Source organism: Glossina fuscipes, unplaced genomic scaffold (genome assembly GCF_014805625.2).
Source record: "Glossina fuscipes isolate IAEA_lab_2018 unplaced genomic scaffold, Yale_Gfus_2 110, whole genome shotgun sequence".
Classification (NCBI taxonomy): Eukaryota; Metazoa; Arthropoda; class Insecta; order Diptera; family Glossinidae; genus Glossina; species Glossina fuscipes.
In genome coordinates this window covers 668114-690697 of record NW_023998453.1, presented here as the reverse complement: position 1 = coordinate 690697, position 22584 = coordinate 668114, and the positions used below count along the sequence as shown (strand labels likewise).

General features: G+C 32.9%; 1 protein-coding gene across 1 annotated transcript; it reads left to right on the top strand.

Moving 5' to 3' along the window:
- The first annotated feature begins 17275 nt into the window (after nt 1-17275).
- On the top strand, nt 17276-18477 carry LOC119638887 (protein atonal). The gene has a single exon (XM_038035973.1). The coding sequence runs from the start codon at nt 17276-17278 to the stop codon at nt 18323-18325; it is 1050 nt and encodes a 349-aa protein (XP_037891901.1). The 3' UTR covers nt 18326-18477.
- Nucleotides 18478-22584: the final 4107 nt, after the last annotated feature.

The window sequence follows — 22584 nt, the reverse complement described above, 5'->3', positions numbered from 1 at the left end:
ATGAGGAGTCTCATGGAACCTAAACCCTTACAAGCCAAAAAAGCCCATTTATTACATTTTTTTAGTAAGAATAACATAAAAAAATTAATTGGACGTAATTTAAATCACATGGGTCTATTAATTGAACCTAATTTAAACCACATAGGTTTATTTCTTGGCCCCAATCCTTATAAGACATCTCATGATTGGTAAGCTCTTAGGAAAAAGGCTTCATTTTTAATAGTTTAGGACGAAAATTAACTCATGGTCGCATTTTATTAAAAAAAAATGAAGGGTAAGGAATTTGGATCACATAGGTCTAGTTTTTTCGGACAACACATATGGACGAAACGTAAACTTCTTCCTATGTGGAAAAAAGTCACTGGAACTACCTGCATTTTGCATAAATCGATTTGTACCGAAATCGATCAAATTTGTGAAATCGTCAAAGGCGCAAAAATGAGTCACCAAAGTATCTCGCAAATTGCAACCTATAGGTTGAACACAAAAATACATGGACAGATGGAAACACACAAGCTTAGAAAATGATTGTGATCCGATCGGTATCATAAAAGGTGGGTCCATCGCAAGTTTTACTCAATTGTGGTTGAATCTTGTAATATGCAAGTGATTTTTAATATATTTTGGTAGCGTAATATCGGAAATGTTTTCACGGGATTGAAAGTTACACACATATTGAAAAATTAGTCGACGTTTTCTGAAGTTTATTCCCGGTATTAAGACATTATATCCCCGTATGTGGCCTAATCGTAACCGTTTTTGAACCTTGGCTTCTTAGCTTGATAAGAGAACGTCTGCCCCGAATCTTAACTTCTTACCTTTGATTTCGGTGTCTGTAGCGATCGCAGAAAAATTATGGGCAAAATTTGATCATTTTGACAAAAATAGTTACATGACAACTGAATCTTGAAACCTAGTCCAAGGAGAGAGAAAAATGGCTTATAGGTATATATGCAGATATAGACATAGATATTTAAATATCATAGATGTAAATAGTAGGCAACAAAAAATAGTTGAGCTTTAAATGCCATAAAATAATTGTAGAAGACCAAACTGACCCACCCTCTAAGTTTAGTGTTAATGATGGTAGTTACAGTTTTAGGGAATTAAATGCCTGCATATATGGCCAAAGACGTCAAGAGTTTAATCGAAACAAAATGAAAATTTCTATGCACTACTTAATCTGTAATTTTGTCCATGGATTTTCGTTTACGCCAAGACTAAGTAATTTTACACTTTTCTTCTTCTTAGTTTGGGGAAGATTTAGATATGGCATGGATGAAAAATCTGAAAGGTGTTGTCATTTTTGCAGACAACTGTAACCTTGAATTTATTTTCATTAGAAAGGCTGATAGAGGGATAATTAAGTCTATTTGGAATTTACTGAGAACAAAGGATAGGCATAGCCATAGGATGATAAAGTAAACATATTCATAGTGGAGTGATGGTGGGTTGTTTTTTTTTTGTTTTTTTTGAGTTTTTTTTTTTTTATTACTGACTTCAAATTTTCACACAGCAAATCAAATATTCGTGTATTGATATTGCGTGTCTGTCAATTTGCAAAATGGAAATGAAAGACAGCAGCAATAGCGTCAGTAAAAACGGTATATGATGTTTGTTGTTGCACTTGTTGCCGCTTGAGGAACAATTTAAATAATGCTGATGACTTTGACAATAATTATCGAACGAATTTCAGGTCACAGAGGCATGTTTAAAATGCGATATACAACAATATTGTACCGTTTAACAAGTCCCTTTAGGCCGTGAAAGTGAAATATTAGTGAGAGATCGAGTGATTGTGTGCAAAATTTTTTGTGTTTTATTTTTCTTTTTTGAATTACTTTTACTTACTCCTTTTTTCTTTTCTTTTTCTTTTCTTTTTGTTTTTGTTTTTTTTTTTGTTTTTTGTATATCTGTCTGTTATCATTAATTTGTATGTTATTGTTTTTATTAGCATTTAACACTTTTTTTTTGCGCAATTTTATCATCAACTAAAACAGTTACTTTTTTAAATTCTTCCAAAAAGAAAGAAGAAAAATGAAGAATTGAAAAAGTTAAAAAAAAAAAAAAAATAAAAAATAAAAAAAAAAAAAACTGTTTGCGTGCTAAGCATCAATTCATAACAAACCGAAGTCTTTAACGGTGGGTGGTCTACAGATAGTTATGACCATTATGACCATTCATTCATTCATTCATTCATTCATTCAGCTGGGCTGAAGTGCATGTGTCTCTGGGTGAAAGGGATTTATGTTTTTCTGGTGAGTCAATAATACTTCAATTGACAAGTTTAATATTCATTAAAGTCAAATTAAATATGCAATTATTTGAGTCAATTGCGTTGCATAGACTGCATCCAGGGTTGGTTGGTTCGTCGTTGTTTGGTCGTTCGATTGGTTGGTCGCATTCCATTGGCAAGCTTGTGTTGACTGCCGCCGCTATTCGAATGAGAGTTTTTTTCCTTTTTTGTTCTTTTTCTTTTTTTTTTTTTTTATTCCTGCATTAACAAAAACCTGCACTTCTTCTCTTCTTACAGCCTACTACAGCCTATGGTGGTTACTGTTGACTTTTCTTCAACAATGTTGCATTGCATTGTTTGTAAAAAAGAAAAAGAAGAAAAAAAAAAAAAGGAAAATATATTTTTTTTCATTTGTAAATATTGACCAAATTGGATTATTATACTGAAAGTACGTTTTGTTTTTTTTTTTTTTTCTTTTGCTTTTCCCATCTACATATGCAAACATAGTAGATGCAAGGCAATGTTATGCAAACAGTGCAAATAACAAACAGTTTACTCGATTTTATAAATTTTTTATGCGATTTAATGAAGAGTTTGCAAGATAATATCACTTAACCGTAATATTTAAGCAATAAACTCATTATTCAATAGATATACTATAGTAGCGTAGTCAGATTAAATAGTTATTGGATTGGTAAGGAAGAGAGTTCAGTGCTATTTCTCTTTCTGTCTCTCTCTTTCTCTCTCTCACGCTATTTCTCTTTTCAAATTGTGCTAGTAAGCAGCAACTGCGTGCGTTGGAAGATGGACATAGACAAAGAAATATTGCTCCACTTTTGTTTCCTTCCAACATATTGACCCCAAGTGCAAAGATTTTGCTTAACATCAACTTTTGAATGCTCGTTTACTTGTTCGCCTATCTTATAATGACTTGGGTTTTTCATGAATGGCGCTAAGAATTTCCATCCATCTTCTTAAGCTAGAGTCATTTTTGAAGTGAAAGTTTTTGAACCGTTTCGCTTATATGATGTGTAGAGCAGATTAAGATTCTTTTGATAAATGAAAAGTTGTTGAGAAAATTGTATGAACTTTAATCAAAATCCGTAACATCTCTTTTAAAATATTTTCTATGCGACCTTTTTACAAATCTTAAATATCTGAGCGTTGATAATTTTCATTTTAGAGGCTTTTGCTCTTTGCCAAAAACACAAATTGCTCCGAACTCTATTTCGGGCCAGACTATAATTATCGTTATTATCATATTATTGTTATTATCATAATTTATTTAGACCAAAGAGAGACATCCTAGAATTAAAAGTATAAAACAATCGGCTCCTCTTTTTCTATTTTTTTATTTTTTTTTTTAAGGTAGATGAGGTGGTTAGTTTAGGGAGCGGACTAAGATTTATTATCGCATGAAATCAGTATAAAAATCAAATTAAATCAGAGATGAAAATCAAATAAAACCAAGTTTTATACTACGCTGTTTACAAAAAAAAAACAAAGTGGAAAGCTGGTGAACAAGTAGAGGATGAGAACGAAAATGCTGCGAAAACCGATAATATTAATCTCATCGAACTATAATTATAATTAAATAAATAATTAAGTAAATACTAAACGTCCTCTATGTAAGAATCATGTGTTTGGGTTCAATTATAAAACACAAACAGGTGAACAGGTCTTTAACATGTAGAACAGCAACAAAGTACGCGGGGCCTTACCTTTGTAAACAAACTTTGTCAGGTCCCTGTTCTTTTTTTTTAAAACAAGCTTTGAATATCAACAGGTCCTTAGTAGGTGGCAGAACAGCAACAAACACATAGGCCCTTACTTTTTATAAACAAACTTTGAATATCAATAGATCTTATACTATTACCCTCTACTATAATAGGACTATGAAAATTTTTTTCAGGATTTTTGGCCTTTCATACGTACCCCAATCGACGTTCACTGAGCATAAAATTACTAAATCAATTATAAAAATTATAGAAATTATAAACCTACGGGTTAAATTTTATTGGCATGTTAAGGGCGCATCATCACCCGATCTATTTATATCTTAAATCATACGCGTTTTTTCTTCCTTTTTTACATCAATTGCCGTAGGTGTATATTAACTTTATGCGTATGTATGCAACGGGCAAAACGACTTAAGATAAGTAGACGTGTGTTATACCAATCGATTTGGTATTATTTGCTATTGTTGAACAAGTCTGACTATCTGTCTTGTGACTGGCCTTGTATTTTCGTTTTCAGTCAACAAGTCGTAATATTCCAAAAATTTTGATGAAATCGAGCGTAGTGACGTGCTTTGGTAAAACTATAAACACCATAGAAAATGGTTCGGGCCATTTTTTGCGATGACTTCTCTTATATTAATTTTATTAATTTTTAAAATATTTATTTTAAGTTATTATTTAGTATATTATGTATTATAAATATATGTCATGTTGTAAATATTACATATATTATATATTTTGCATGTTACATATATTACACATATATGATTTATATATTACATGTATTTATGTTATTGAAACGTCTTGTATGATAAAAATTCAGCTTTTCGCCGAACATCGTTGAGCATTGATATCTTTTCACATTCATTTTGGATTACATAAGTTTTTACATATAGCAATGAGAATAGCGAGTGTATTTTGCTAAATTTTGCCCGCATTGTACCGATCTTCTACCGATCTATTTCCATGCAAAGTAGGCCTTCGGGGTTTTATGACAAAATTATGTAAAGTGTATGTAAAGTGATTTTGCGCGGCTATAATGTTTCAACTTGTCTAATACTACTGCTACCCTTATAAGTGGGCTTATTATTCCAAAGCTGTTTCGGCCCCTTCAAAGTAATCCTCAAACTCAAATAATATTCGTTGTTAACAGTTTGGCCAAGCGGAAGGAATTCATAGTGCAGGAATGCGTAGTGCATCACCTTGATTTTTTGATAGATTTTGGCGCGGATTTTTAGCTTTTGGCCCACGGTTTGTATAATATTCACACGATTGATCGATTTTATGCGAGTTTGCGAGTCATTGCAGAATGTTGGAGTGACGTCAAGCGTTTTCACAGGTTCTTATTTTGAAAAACGACTAAGGACGGAAATAACGGTTGTTGGTACTCTGACTAGAAGAAATCGGTTTCTTGCATAATACTACTGGGTAAGAAAGCCTTGTATTCTCTTCCATGTTCTTCAGATTTGTAGTAGTATGGAATGCGTTGTTATTGCTATCTTTAAGCAGTGCTTCGTTCTAGAGTCATTTTTTTATTGTTTTTATTTATTATTATTTATTATTGATTTTCTTATTCTTATTTTATAAATAAATCAAAGGCCAAAAAACTTTCTCTTAAATGTTTTCTGAGAATCTAAAACTGCCTGCGAACTAAGACTTAACTTTAACTAGTAAGAAATATAGGCGTAAAGCAATAAATCTACCAGCCATCCTTATCCGCCTTTTTCTTTTGAGAAAAGAATGACAATATCAAATCTAAATTTAAGGAAAGAGTTTTAATAAAAATTTCCAAACGGAAGATTTTTCAAGAACATTTTTCAAGTATATTAAATTTGGCATTTTGTTTGATTGAAAAGTAAAGATTCCAAGAACAAATATGCTCTGACTTCCAAGTTGGGACTTCTCACTAGTCACAAGAGCAAGGAATGTATTTTATTGTCATTGTTTTTGTGACTTTATATCGAATTTCGTAAATATTCCGGAGCAACATTCATAACTGGACTGACTCTCCAATATCGAATGTCTTATGAAAAAGGTCCTCAAATCTCTCCAAAAACTACGCCAAAAGATAACGCTTGTAGCCTATGACGTTTCTGTGAAGTTGCTCAGAAAGCGACTGTCAGGTTAGATTTCGGAAATTTTGCTTTTCCGATTTATTTTTAATCGCAAGGCTGTCGGTTGCTTTACCCACCTCGCCCATGAAAGCTATTAATCGAATCTGAAATTTAACATATTTTCTTATTTATATACGATGTAGCTTTGCTGGTCACATTTTTCCGAATTCCCGACATTTACTTCTAGTTCCCGTGCAATGTTGTGAAAATGAGTTAAACGTAGGGTAACAAGGCAAGTATGTGTATTCCGCTTTTTATAAAACAGTGGGCATCGAAGTAATAAAGCAAAAAATATATAAATCGAATTTAACTTTTCCATTTGTCTTCTTTTCACTCATCGAGTGCTGGCTAAAAAAAAAAAAAATAATCAAATGGTAGCATATCTCTTGAAAACTGATATCAACTGATAGCTGAAAAATTTGCGATGCAACCAAAGAAAAACAAATGATAATAAACTATTAAACTATCTTTATGATGATCTTAACGTAAGAAAGTAAAACCGAAATACAAACAACAGCAGCCGACAAGATTGAAAACATTGTCACAATTAGATAAAAATGTCACACAACAGTGCTAAATAAACCGCAATACAACAAGGCAACGCATGGCACAATATAACCAATTACAAGCAAGAAATGAAATATCTTAACAGGTACTTGAAAGACTTGAAAGACGCATCCGTGCGCCTGAAAGCGAAAACTCTCTTGCACTATACGTGTATGTGTGTGTGTGGATGTGTGCATACAATACCCACCCCTATTGAAAACACGAAAATGTTTACTCGTGTGCGTTTGTGTCTCTGATACTCTTTCTACGCATTTGTCAAACAGAAGTCATAGTAAATTTGTCAATTCATTTGTAACACATAGTATGCACTAAGCATATCTGGGCTTACTTAGCTAAGCGTGTTTGGCTAAAAGTTGCTAAAGTTGACGCAAACGGACTCTTAGAGATAAAATTGTGTAAAAAAAGTTAAAAGTTGAAGAATTGAAACGATGGCAACAACCGAGATACGATCCTATTCTTATGCATTCCATTAAATGGTGCGAACGATTGAAGCAGAAAACTGAAACACATAAGTGCTTGAAAGGAGTGGGAAATTGACATAAATTTGAAGTAGATTTTAAAAAACATAATTTGAAAATAAACTGAGTGATAGAGAATCAAACACAATAAGAAAAAGTTTTCCTTCTTATGGGCGGAAATATCAAAATATTTTCATATAATCCATAGTAATATGGCGATGTGCCTTGATGTGTCTCAACATGGATCGCAGCAAATGAATGAACAATACCCGAAGGCACACAAGGTGAATATTGCAGTACACGATTAGAGTCTAGGTATGGATTTCTTATATAATTTCTGCGCGATCGCCGGCTACTTAAAGTTTATTTTTTGTCGGACCACTTTATATTAAATAAGTTGTTGATCGACTTAACAACAAAACGTTCCAACTTATACTTGCCTCTTGCCACAAATCGGACATGGGGTTAACTTTAACTCAACAACAATTTTGAAAATTATTATATTTTATATATATTCGATTATCCTGGCGGACTTATGCAACAACCGAATACGATTTCCTCTAACAAGAAGGTAGTGCAAAATTCAATCGCAGCCAACTCAGTTGCTTCTTATTACCCGTCTACTTAACCCTATAGCATATTATAATACAAGCATTGACAGTTGCATAGGTGAACGCCTTACGATTACACCTGCAATTTATTTTACTTATACGTTACATTTTAATGTTTTATATGTTTTTTTATATTTTTGTATTGTTATCCTTTAATGCGATAAAATTTGTGTAAATACTTGTTCGCTTGCACACATCATTGCATCGTATGATTATATATTCACCGTTTTCATTGTAACGTGCATCGATTAGGGTCCCGTGTACGATACGATACGATTGGCGTATCCGATATGCATAAAATTGACAATTTGTCTTTTTGTAAGCAGCAATAAACGATTGTAAATTTTATTAAAAAGGAAGTCATGCTTACCTATGTGACATTTAGTTTAGATAAATCCGATAAAAGCCAACCGTTCGCGAAGTTAGAGATAAGTCATAAATTATAATTAGATTAAGGATAGCTTTGAATAAATTGCAGCTGAACTTTGTGAACTGCTTTTGCAGACTCCGCTAAAGTATTGCAATTGATAGTTGAAGTAGCAAATATTGTGTCCGATTGAAAACAGATATATATATATATATATATATATATAAGAAACAATTATCCAAATTGGTAGAAATATCTTCGACAGATTATCCTTAATATAAAAGCAAATACATAAAGTTTTTCAATTTGCATTAATAATAATTATTTAATTACTTTATTATTTTCTCGCAATAAATTAACTTGTAATGTATAAAAAAATTTTTATTTATTATAATTGAAATTTAATTTGCAATCAAAGCTATTTTCCTTTAATTTTTCCCTTATCGTTATTGCAGGTTGGGAAACTATACTACAACCATTCTGCACCACCGCGGAAGCCTCTACGCGATCGGTCGCGATTAGAATGTCGCGGAGATTTTCGAAAACGCTCAGACCTGACGTATATGTTCATGAATTAATTTCACATGGAATCAATTTGATAGTAAACTTAAGTTACTTATAAACTTGTTCGTAAACTTAAGAGAGATAATATTATTATTAATTCATCCTAATTCTTATATCTTTTCTTTATAAATCTTCCGAAGTTTGAAAGTGATTGTTATGCGCCCGCAAATTTCCCTTATTATCTTGCCAATTATATCAAACGGCCATATTCCTGAGTGCTTGTACAAATCATTACACATTTTCTTTTTCACAATCATACATTAAATCATTGTTATTGTAGAAGGCATTAAAGTAAGTAGAAGGACAACAAGCACACACTTCACCCAGAGGGCGTGATATATCTGCAAATGCTTCGAACATGGTTAAAAAACCCCTACAGAACAACTAATAATGTCAACTAAGGGCAATCACAGCACAATCTCACATACACACCCACATGCCATAACGTAAACGTTAAGATCTTATTTAAATTTTTCGCTAGTTGTTGTCAGGAAGTATTACAGATAACGATTTTTTCAATGGAAAGTGATAATCATTCGAATCCGAACAGTTTCTGCAGGATTCACTCATGCACTGAGCTATGTTCATGGACCAAATGTTCTTAGATTATTTAAAAAATTGCAACCTGTAGATTCAATATAAAGTTAGGCAGATAGATATATGACAATTATGACAAATTATGGTGTGATGAGTGTCCACGCATCGACTTTTCAAAATAAGGCGTTACGTGGGGAGTGGTCGAAGAAGTGATCCGTTCCGAATCAGTCTCAATAGTGTTCGTCCGTAAGCCAAAATTTCGTCGTTGTGCGAAATTTCATCAAAATAATTGTAGGTTAAACACAAAAAACCAAGACGAACAAACGTATGGACAGATGGACGGACAGGTAAACGGGCACATGGTGGGCAGATACGGACGTACAGACGTACAAATAGACGGATAGACTGCCGGAAGGTGGACGGACATGCAGAGGGACGCATGGACAGACAGACGGACAGTTGGATGGCCAGATGGACATATGTGCGGACGATTCAGAATATGATTTTGGGCCTTCTAGTTGTTGCATTAACTGTCTGCATTAACTTAATATGCTCTTACAACACAAGTGATGTAGAGTATAAAAAAGTAAGGAAAGAAATTTCAAAAAGAAATTGTTCATAAAAAAAATTTCGCATATATTTTGATAACATATAATCACAGAAGAAAAATTTTTGTTGTATTCACATATATACATATAAAAAACCATTAGAAAAGCATTAGTGAAAGCGAAACGTTTAATAAATACATATGTAAGTGCGTGTGTTTATATATAATTTTTATAGCAACTTTCAAATGCCTTAAGAACATTTTACGATACTACGAATATTATGTAAGGATAGGATATGATATTACGAACATACGATATTACGGTTATTTTACAGTGGATATTGTACTGCACTTTGCTGCTATTATATTAATACATATATACATTTGTTTCATTCGTTTGCTCCACGTCTATTTCGCTTAAGAAACAATTACGCAATAGCTTTAGGTAGATCAATAAAGAAAAGAATAAACCATTAACTTGATATCACTGTTTTGATTTGCCCGCCATTTGTCATTAGTTAGCGTCAGTTTGTGAAAAAATTTGCACCATTCTGAACGCGAGCAGAAATTGCTGTATATTAATAAAATTTTTTAGAGTGTAAAAAGCTTAATAAACATTGTAAATAGATAGCAAGCGGATCTTATTTAAAGATTCCAAGCAGAATTTACTCTACATATAATTCACAAGGATTAACAACAAAAAAATATTTTATTATACTTATTGTTATAAGGCACTTCTTAGTTGGCCGGTCGGCCAAGGTTATGTGCGGGTTTTTAAATACGTTCGTTGTTATTGTACGGAAGGTGGAAAAAACGACTTTCCCAGGGAGAGTAACCTTGATTAATTTCATGTTGTTTGGCGTTAATTTGTTTTGCGTAATAAGTCTTTTTTTTCAACGGGCAATGCTCTTATATAAAATACGTGTGTAAGTGAGTGATAATTGCAAAATGAGTTTATGAGCTTAAAACTAGCTCTCTTTCTTTGGAAAGATTCTCTTTTTTTTTTTTAAAAAAGATGCATAATTGATGCGAAAATATGAAGAGTATATTAGTGATTTTGTGTGTAAAGTAAAGAAATGGCACAAGCGTTGAAAAATGCAAAAAAAAATATGTGGTGAAATATTTAAAAAAAAAACGATAGGAATAAAAGGAAAATTAAGCAAATGTGTGGCTATTAAAATGCGAAGGAAAAAATAAGCAAATAATAAATTTTTTATATTAATAAAATAATAAGAAAGCCATAAATGCATAGGGGTGTCAGTATGCGAAAAAAGAAATAGTGAAATATTTGCAGAAAAAATCGATGAATAATAATAATACTTTTCATGTTGTTTGTTAATGACTAGTCTGGTCGTATGCGTAGTAATTTTTGGTGATCCTCATCTACTTGCGGATGATATATTTTTCCTATTAAGTAGCAAGAGTGACGATTGGAAGGTTCTGCAGGAGATTATTAATGAGAATCTACGACAACTTTTGGAGTGATCTTTGGATAATTCATTAAGGCTATGCTTTTTGGGAATTCGAATCGGTTCGTTTCCCACTTGAGGATCCTTCTTGGTGTATCATATATTGAGATTGCTGACCTACATGAGTGCTTACGTATATATATTGTTAATAACCACGCCTTTGAGAAACATATTGAATTCATTCAACCGAAAACAGTTGATACCTTACCATAGATTAAATTCTGGCTTGCTCATGCTCTGTTGATGCCCCAAGTTCTGTATGGGCTGGAAGCAGTTGCTGATTCTACTGCTGATCACTTTTTGAGGCTTAGTCGAATTTTAAATCCTATTGTACGCTATACGTACGGTTTACGTGGCAGGGAGCATGTTTCTGATTGTGTTAAGCAGTTCTTGGGAAGTACAACATTTTCAGATGTGGCCTACTTCTTAATCTATACTTTGAATTTGTTTTTATGAACTCCACTAGGAGTCCACAGGTCTTTATATCTTTGATTGGATTTAGCTGTTTTGAGAGATCCTTTTTGCGTACGCGTAGCGCGATGTTGGATCTACTTACCACTAGACTTACGCACTTTGTTGTACCTTCCGGGTTAAGCTATTTAGGTACACTACCACAGTTGTATAGCGTGATTCGTTTATATTACTGGCGGCTGCATTTCCCTCATATATTGGATTGTAAGAGTAGGTGACAAACTGTTAACTAGGGTCTGTTAGCGATTGTTAAATAAAAAAAAAAGTAAATAAATAAACAAAAGGAAAAAAAGGAATGCTACGACAATGGGACTTAGTGCTGAATAATTTTCATCTTATTGTCGAACTTATTCGCTATAGCTGGAGAGCCAAATTACTTACGGCAAATAGGTTACTCTGCTAATTATAAATTGTAAAGTGTGAGCGGTCATCGAGTTAGTTTACATTATTGGATAAACGGACTTATTTATTAACGCAAGAGATATGCATTTTATATATGGCCTTTGTGTTAATTGATTTTTTTATTCTCTTATGATGAACGTTAGAATATTCTTATTTGTATATACGTAGGGCTAAGTTTCAACTTTAACGATTCAGTGCGAATTGTGCTGTGTGTTAGGTGTAGTTGCTTCAATACATTAAATTTGCCCTTAAAAGCCTTTCTACCGCTTTCTGCATACATACAAATAAATAAATAAATAATAAGAAAGTAATAAAAATGCGCCGGTATCCAAAAGTGAATAAAAGAAAAAAAAAGTAATATATTTTGAAAAAAAAAGCGAATAAACAATGAACAAAATCAAAACGTCGGTTTACGGTAATAATTTACAAGTGCGAACCAAAATAACGCTAAACTAAATTTGGCGGTAGATTCAATAATCAACGCAGGCGATATCAGGTAAATAATTAATTAATAAATATGCCATTTAATTTAATTTTTAAAACATCATTTAAAAGAAGACTTAAGGCGGTGTGCATTCATCTTCCCTTGCATAGTTGTTTAAAAAGTGGTGAAAGTTATTGAAGGCTTTAAGATGCTAACTAATTAATTCATTATTCTCTCATATCCCCCAAATTTTTTAATGTTTGGTAGATACATTTTTACATTTGTATAATTCAGCAATCGGCCTCAAAACGTACGCATTTACGTATAATTGTAATTTAATCTAAACATTGTTTGCGCCACGAATTAAATCGACTAGCAATAGGCAAAGAATAATTAATCCGAAACTTAGCACAAATATTCGCCAAGATTATCTGGTATTTCTTGGAAAAAATTTAGGCCACCCTAACAATGGTCAAAATCTGTAATTTTGTACACTATTCTAAAACCTTCGTCTTGGGCTAGAGTAGAGATTGTCGCCACTGAATTGTATTAATTAACATTCTTTTCACACTAAATGGAATATTTTTCGTTTCTTATGTATTTTGGTTGAAATGAGGCGTAATTTATCAATTCTTCCAGTCACTGTCTATCAAAAAATTAAATAAAATAACCCAAAACGGATATTGATATTTACTTATTCGTTTAATTCATATTTAGTTGAAATTCTGAAAGCCTTAGGTGTTCAACAGGGTTGAAAAATTGTAGCTAAGAAGGATGTGAATATTTTTACGTTGCTAACTAGATGAGCAATCGGATGATGCCCTTACAGGACGCATCCCTAAACATAGGGATATTTAAAAAAAAAATTGCTTTTTGTATAAATTTATTAATGTGCAAAAATTATACCATTGTTGCAGAGAATTCAGTCGCCTATTGGAAAACCGATGAATATGTGAAATAGTAGACGAATCAGTAATATTTTCATACGATGTTTGCAACAGAGAACTGATTCAGATTTTTACAGAAAGGGATTGCGAAGGAACTCGCCAAACTCTCTATATTTATATACGACGGGAAACTGCATATAAATTCGTCGATTTAGCCAAGACAGTTTATACGGCCATTTTGGGCTATTTTCTTAACCTAGTAAAAACTCAAATATCAAAGGAAATATATTGAAGTCAATGTAAGTCTTGCATTTTTTTTCTAAGTAAGGGCTCAAGCTGCACTTTTTCTTGTCTGCTTTTAGAGATTGCTCGTAACAGTTGTGAAGTTATCTTAATGAAAAAATAAGGCTGCTACCATTTTTTATGTATAAGCTTTTAGTAAAACGTCCTACTCAAATTCAAAAAAATTTTAGGATAAAAGCTCATTATACATATTCACTAATCGAGTATGAATGTACACAATTTTGATGATAGTACGGTTAGTAATCAATTAAAGTGTGCTTGTCCGTTCATACATCCGCTTTTGAGAAGATTATTCTCTGCCTAATGAAATAAATAGTCCACAACTGTAATCAGATAAAATTTAATGATTTTAATGAAAACAATATGTTTACACCTTAAAGCCATAATTGCTTACAAGCCGGAACGACTTAAAGAGCTTAGTTTAACGCCAACGCTAAACCCTCTTTACAAAGTGAGCAAAAATTGTTTGGCCCATCACAAACAAGTCACCTGTTACCGACGACCTGTAACAGTTTAATGATTCTGGCAAAATCTTGTTAAATAAATATCAAAATAGAAAACAATAGTCAAAGGCACAGCATGCTCATGAACACGAAATGAACAAATTTGTCAGCATATACGCATCATTTCATCTCTCCTCGATCTTAAATAATCTTTCCGGTTATTTTAGGGTTTTTTTTTTCTATCTATAATCATCAACATAAAAAATACCAGCAAAATCACAGTTTCTGCCACAACCAAGACACAACCCATGGCCAATATTTGTCGTTATTAAAGCCGACATGATAAGAGATAAGAAAATTATTTTTATGATTGAAATTTTTTTTTTTTGCTTTGCTGAACGCCGCTCTAAGATACCACTAAGATACCACAGAAACTACTTTAATCTTGTTCGTTGTAGTACAATGTTTTCTAGTTGTTTAGTTTTCGTAATTTTTGTTTAGAAATTTTCCAAAAATTTGTTACGGTCCAACCAATGCACCTTATATTCGATTGTATCGTTACGAAAAATCTTGTTCATCACTTATGTTCTATAACTTGGCAAATTTTCTCAATTATTACGGCTCTGTAAGTACTAATGGGCGTAGAGAAACGCCTACCGCTGCTTTATGCGTGATAAGGTGATTGCGCCGGCGCTTGTATACTTCTGTATAAGTCATCATAATTGTCAGTCTCTTTCTTTTTTTTTTTGTTTTCTTCTTGACTTTTAATTACCTAATAAGCGTGCTGACCAATGTCCAAATTTTCATGATTTAATTTTATAAAATTCTTTTGCTTTTTCATATTAACAATGAATAATGCGAGATTTACAGTCAGCCAGTAAAGATTGTGTAACCAATTTGATTGGTTTATGATTTGTAAAATAAAGAGAAAAAAAAAAAAAATAATAATGATTTTGTTAGTGACTAAGCGAAAGTCAAATGGTTTTTCAGCCTTTTTGTAGAATAAAACCAGGGTGGTCTTTATGATCAGTGGGAAGATACTCATAAAATTTTATTCGGGTTTATATGATGGAGAGGACAAAAGAATTGCTTTTGATAAAATAGTCGATCAAAAATAAAAAATGGAATCTCTTAGCCTTTCCTTAATTTTTTGTAAAATTTAGCAGAGAACAATGCAAGGCTGAACCGTAATATATAAGAAAGTGAAAAGGTGTTAACTTAACGTAATACGGTCTAAATTTTTCAATAAGTCAAGTGTTGTACATTTTCGCTTTTTCTTAAATACATATATGCATTTGTAGGTTATGAAGGAAACGTAAATAATTCGACTTTAGCTATATGCTGCTTACAAGTACTGTATATATATAAATATATATAAGGAGCGCTTAGCGGTAATGCGGTTGGCGATTGAAAAATTCATGATTCGATCTAAAGAATTTCTTAACTAAATTTGGCTTCACTTCATTTTAGCATAAGTGTTATTATAAAGATATGTTGAAGTATTGAGTTTTTCTTTTTCGGGATCTTTAACAGTTAAAGATCCCGAAACCTTAAACAAACACTAGAGAAAAGAATACGGTTTTATTATATTATGTTGAAATGTATGTCTATCGATTAAACATTATTGATTGAAACTTAATCAAATATTTGTGCCTTGACTCGATATTAATTTAACATATTGGTTATTGTGGGCGTACTTCTGGTGCAACTATTTCCATTTTTAAAATTCATCCGTGCATTCGATCTCAGCGTAGGTTAAACTTTTCTTACAACGTGCGGTAAGACCTCATCGGTTTAACACAGATCAATCTTTCATTACGCCAATCGCTTCAAAATTATTCGATTTAATTATATCCGGCTGTTTATCCGTGTTTCTCATCTCGCATATACCCTATTAGCAGACATAAGTACATAAACATTATTGTCAAGCAATTCGAAATGAGATGTAAATTATTTTATTCATTGAAATTCTGATGGGCATGATTAATAGAATCTTCTTGTACGGAGCAACAACCTATACTCTACTAGTGATTATATACATTTAAAGATCCTTAATATTTTGTTATCAAGTCATCCGAAGATTACGTATAAATTTCGAAATCGAACCAATTTGAAAAACTTCAATGGATTTTTTAATATATATTTTTAAAAATATTGTAACCTCAAAAAGATGGGAAAAAATGCTTCACTGTTACTTAGCACAATGATCGAGTTTTCGGCTTAATAAAAAAATAATCTTATTTAATACTATTAATAAAAATATTATAAACAATAACTTGTAAGTTTTCATGAGAGCTCCACGCATATGTCATCCTTGTATGTACACGCACATACAATCTTTTTTTGTTAAATAACACTAAAAAATTCTTAAAAAAAAATTTATATACGAGCCTTTAATATATATCAACTTGTGTGCGAGAATTGTTGTATGTATGTATCGTGAAAAATCAGCCAATCAGCTTAGTTGGGAAATTATTCCCACCACGCTTATGTATCGCAAATCCCATTGGCAGAGTATATAGATATGTAGGTATATGTGCAGAAGTATATAAAATCAACAAGAAAGAAGAAGAAAAAAAAAAAATAACAGACATCTTAAGAGCACGTGCTGCTTAAGCTTTGTGGTGGTATTTTGATTATAATTACAGTTTATATACATACCTATAAATGAAGGTATGTACGTGTGTATTAAATAAAAATTTTGAAATTCCAATACATTGAAACGTTTACGGACAAAGTAAATGAGTAAAAGAATAACATAAGTGGAGAGGCGACGACGGATGAAACCTCACAATTTCATAAATGAGAAAATACAATGAAGCATAGCACGCCATGCCTTCTTCTCTATGCTTACGTATGCAAAGGAGAGCAATAGTGAGTAATAATTGTATATTAGTATTGAAAAGGTTTACCTACATTTATACCTGGTATGTGTGGTAGGTTCGCAGTTAACTTACCATACTCAAGGTAGAGGTATAAATGCCAGAGCAAGGATTGCTGTTCACACAGAAACTCAGTCGAACTGTAAGGATTAACAACGACTTGTTTATTAATAACGATAGATAAGGTTTCGTACGGCTTTTTTCGTTTGTTCAATATTTTTCGTTGAGTAAAAAAAAAAAAAAATATACGCAATATGTCGTCCAGTGAACTGTACCGTTATTATTATAAAGCAACCGAAGAATTGCAAGCTTTTAAAAGTAATGAAACTTACTTTAATCCGATGGCGGCTTATAATCCACCGAGCATTAATTTACAAAACCACGATCACGGATCTACTTCTTATCCTGGTAATATGGTGATTAATACTAATCACAGCAACAACAACAACAACAACAATAACAATAATGACAGCAATTACATAGCTAGCAATGGATATATCAATTTCGAACCAGCTTCATCAGACGGCTGGCTTAGCTCATCTCCGGCCAGTCACCGTTCGGAGAGTCCGGAATATGTAGATTTAAATGTCATTTGCAATGGAGACGGTAATGGTCAACATCTACAATTGCCATCACTGAATCCTTATGCATTGACGGTAACATCATCGACAATTCAAAATGAATCTTTACCTTTAAATGCATCATCTATTGCTTCGATGGGTTCCTCGAATATTGGCACTTGTAAGACCGTATGCGCTGTAACAAAACCTAAATGTTCTTATAATCGTAAAAATCAACCATCGGCTACCTCAAACGCTGCGACCGTTCCCAATGGTAATCCCGCCTCTGTAAATGTTTATGCCGAGAATTTTCAACATTATGTGGATTTTGAGAATACCGACCTATTTGATGATAGCGTCGACGTTGATGACAACGCTATGCTATTTTTCGGTAATGATGGCAACAGCAGTTCTCAAGATGATTTTGATGGTACCGCGTCATTCGAAATAACAGAATTAGAAAATGAGGAAAACGCTAGCACTTACCATTCAACAACGGACGATAACGCTTCCCAAGTTGGTGGTAAAAAACGTCGTGGCAAACAAATTTCGCCCGTTATTAAACGTAAGCGTCGCCTGGCTGCTAACGCGCGTGAAAGACGTCGCATGCAAAATTTAAATCAAGCTTTTGATCGTCTTCGTCAATATTTACCATGCCTCGGGAACGATCGTCAACTATCAAAACATGAAACTTTACAAATGGCTCAGACTTATATTGCGGCCTTAGGCGATTTATTGCGTTAAAGGCGAGAAATGTTTATCGATTGTCGCTTTCAACAATCACTTTTAGTTCGTGCCAAAGTTTGTACCTTTGTGTTAAATTTTTTGCTTTATAAATTTGGATTGATTTTCGCGAATGCGAACGTGAACATTCTAACATTCTCTGCCTCAAATTGTTTTCAATGGCTCGCGTAGAATTAAGATTTCGTTGTGAAGTTTTTCATTAATTTTTTTTGTTAAGTTTTAGCTTATTTAACGTATATTATATATATTAGTTAACAAATGCGGAAGTCAGACGTTTGCGAATTATTTTAAGTTAATAAAATGTACATTTTAATTTTAAGAAATTTAGTACAAATATATTTATTATACAGAAAAATGCTGGCTTTTTAAAATCGAAGTGAGAAGTGAGTCCACCAAGATGACCCGAACTTTGCGTCTGCGCAAAAAAAAATATTTACCAAGTTACGCTTTATCGTGTAACACAAAAAACAAATAAAAATAAAATAAGTATTAAAATTAAATAATATTAGCAAGTGCAAGCATATATAAAGCCAACTAAGCCTTCAATTGCAATCATAAAGCCAAAAAAAGTTAAGCTATTGCTGCTAAATCTCATCATGCAAAACTGTAGTGCAGCCACTGATAGAATGTGATCTCAAAATCGAGTTGCAACTATTTTCAGAGACATTGACATGTCGTAAGAAATGCTAAAACCTACAAGCAAAACCCAATTCCATTACTATGTGTAGGGCGTGTCACTGCCAAACTCGCCCCGAATACAAGACAGTAAATAAATTACAAAAAATTTGAACAAATTTCTTCACGTGCGGATATCATATAAGCCGCCAGAAAAACCAAATTCCATTACTATCTATAGATCCAATCAACGCCAAACTCACCCCAAACAACCCCATGCTGCAAAAATGTTGCGAATGAAATGTTCGATCGAAACGTTCGTTTTTGTACAATTAATTTAGTGTCTTATGTATACTACGGAGAGGTCATATTTGGGACGAGTTTGGCAGTAATAGATCCTACACCCCTAAGGAAATTAGATTTTTCTGATAGGTTTTAGGGTCTTCTTATAACACATCAAAAATCTTGGATTTGAAAAAATTCGTTGAAATTTTTTGTAAACACTTTGTGGATTGCAACTTTTCGCCAATATTATTATTATTATTATTATTATAAATTTAGCCAGAGAATAAATTCTAAGACTAAAGTTTTAAAGCACTAGCATCTAAGGCTTTCGACTTTATTCAAAACTCTACCGCACTTGAGATTTGAACTCACGATCATTGAGAGTTGCTAGTCGAGACTCTTGCCTACTCGGCCACTCAGGCGCATTTTTCGCCAATAGTGTACATACACTATATGGTAAATAGTAACAATAAATTTCTCCTTTTCATTTTTCATTTTCCATATTTCATTCTTCTTCTCTTCTCAGAATCCCTGAAATTCTGAATTCATTAACCCACGTCTGTCCCAGTGTGTGTGTCTGCGAAAATGAAGATAATGTTTTCAAACTTGGTAGAAACATTGGAAGTTTTTGCACGCAAGTTGGTATTGAAAATGGGTCAAATTGGCCAGAGCAGAAGCCCGCAATGGAGCATAAACTGAGCGCAACTCCGTATTTCTTAAGAAAAATTTGTGGGATTTTACTCGTTACTCAGAAATTGTAAAAGCAAGAAATCTGAAATTTTCCGCATATAGGTTACGAAATACTCTACTCTTTACATGTAAAAATGGAAATTATCGTCCGTGCTCGCACAAAGTTACGAGTAATTTAATTTCGTTTTTTCACCTTTTTGAGGTTATGTGCTTAGTTATCATAAGAGAAACGCGAATTTTTAAAACTACTTTGAACATTGCTCAAATGAATGATATTCTATTTCCCTAATTCTTAATAATATCGGCGATATGGGTACCAAAGAAAAGAACTTGGATAATAGAAAGCGAAAAGTATAGTGGTGGGTATGCAAGATTCGTTCTCCGCCGAATGTAACTTTTTTTTACTTGTTAATTTTTTATAACATCAAGAATGATTTCTTTTTTTATAATTATTATCGGGGAGTAGATGGCACGGTTAATTACTGGTGTAAGTCGGGTAGAGGAAATAGTTTTAGTTAGTTTTTATGCACTGTTAACCGTTTTTCACCATTAACTTTACATTTTTCCTGTCTTCGTGGCAGAATGCAAATTGAGTTTCGAAAGCAGTTTTGATTTTCTGAGGCTATCCACCAAAAGGCTCATTTTTTGAGTTTCGTCAAGAGGATGAAATCTCAGATAGACAATAAGACCGCAGTTTAATGATATAGGGTAATAACTAGAAGGAGGAGCATATTTCAGTTGAATGTTGCTAACATCTCTTGGTTGAATTTTGCAACATGAAGACTGGCGTCGCTATGTTGTAAAATGAACCTATAAAGACTTTCGTTCATTACAGCTGTTTAATCCTTTTTCGTTTGTGATCAGCGCATTTATATAAGCTCTTTTTGGTAGCATTTTCTATGATGGTTTGGCTTTCTCAATGCACAGTGTATCCAACAATCCAGCAAACGAGACCGCTATAAATATTTGGTTATATCGTCGATGTGAAAAGTTCGCCTAGTCTGGATCGCGATTATTTGCGCTTTCAACATCGCATCGCACCCGTTACCACCCGTTACGATTTAGCAACGCTATCTTTCGAATTAAGCAGAAGGCGCTTCCTGCTTATGCTTCCTATTATACGCGAATTCGTTTATTTTCAACAGCACAAATAGGCAATGAGTTCGTGTTTACTGTAAATTTTCTGTTATATATGGCACTCATTCTCATTTCTCTGGCAAATACTTATAGATGGGTTTACTGAGAGAAATGAGTAACGATCTATTCATAGGTTTGGTATCTTAATTAGCTAATCGTGCTCGTAAGCGAACTTTTAAAAATAAACTCAAAAACTGATTAAGCTATTTGATCGCAGAACACACTCTGCAGACATATGCAGGGGCAAAACTAAATCTCAGGACTTTGTCAAAAGAGATGTCGATTTTAGTACCCAAAAAAACGTTACTCGGAGGAAACTTTTCTTTTCCTACTTAATTTAAAAGTAAGTCTCGCTAAACCGTTACGAGCCATAAAGTCCGAATAATCATGATGCAGGCTAGATGAATGATTTACATCGATGCCAAAGGTGAACATATGTAGGTGTTCTGTTTGAAGGGATTACCAGGGGATAATGTATTGTATTTTGTTGTTTGTTTGAAACCATTACTACAGAGCTACTGTAATTGGGTCAAAAATATGTCACAATGTGCCAAAAGTAGATATATCGTGAGTTTTCAGCATGAGGACATTCGTCCGGCCTCAAAAAATAAAACTCGCCCAACAAACGTTTTCAGTACTGACATGGAATGCGCTACGCTCCTTGCGGTCAGCAGTGTAGTTTATTCCTTAAAATTGACACTGGCGACATCTGATAGCTTATTGTCTAACTGAGTAGAGCTTCCATTTGCATGGCTATCCATTATGAAAAGTGGATTTTGTTTGGGTAGAGCCTTAAGCTTACAGTTGCACACTTTCCTGTTTGAAACTCATATTCCATCTAAAAGATAGGAGTAGTAGGTGTTAGTGATGGATAGCATTTTCGAAAATCATTCAATCTATGAAGACTTTTCGCTATTTTTTTTTTTTTTTCTTGTTTTTCTTGCTATTCTTGATATTTTTAATTTCCTATTGATAAAAAAAATCCGAGCAATTAGCTTCGCGGTAAATTTTCGAATAGAACGGTTTCTTTACAGTAGTTTAAGTTTACAATGTATAATTTTCTATAATTATATGGTTAAATAATTGTGTGAATAGCATAAACTAAAATCAAAATAAAATCATAATAAAAATATTTTATGTACAGATAGGATGTATAGGAGGCAGAATATATATATATGTATATATATATGTACCTTTAAAAGACGATATTTCCAATTTTTATTATTCACACAATCAAGGGTAAATTGTCGATGATTTAAGGGTATAATAAAAAAGTTTATAGTAACACTAGAAAAAAATCAATTTAAATCATCAAGAAAATAATCATAATTAATATTAATTTTATATTAGAGCGAAAAACGAACACAAACAAAATTGTCTATAAAGCATATATATGTTGGAGCATTGACTAAAATGAAGACATTAAAAATTATAGAATCAAACCATTCATTAAAATGGCGTGCATCCCTATAACGCTCTATATCGTTCTACAATATTTTGCCCCAAGTATGCTACAATCACTTCGAACTCTA

Excerpts from the sequence above, each read along its gene's own strand:
- LOC119638887 (XM_038035973.1), top strand. The coding sequence starts at position 17,276 with ATGTCGTCCAGTGAACTGTACCGTTATTATTATAAAGCAACCGAAGAA.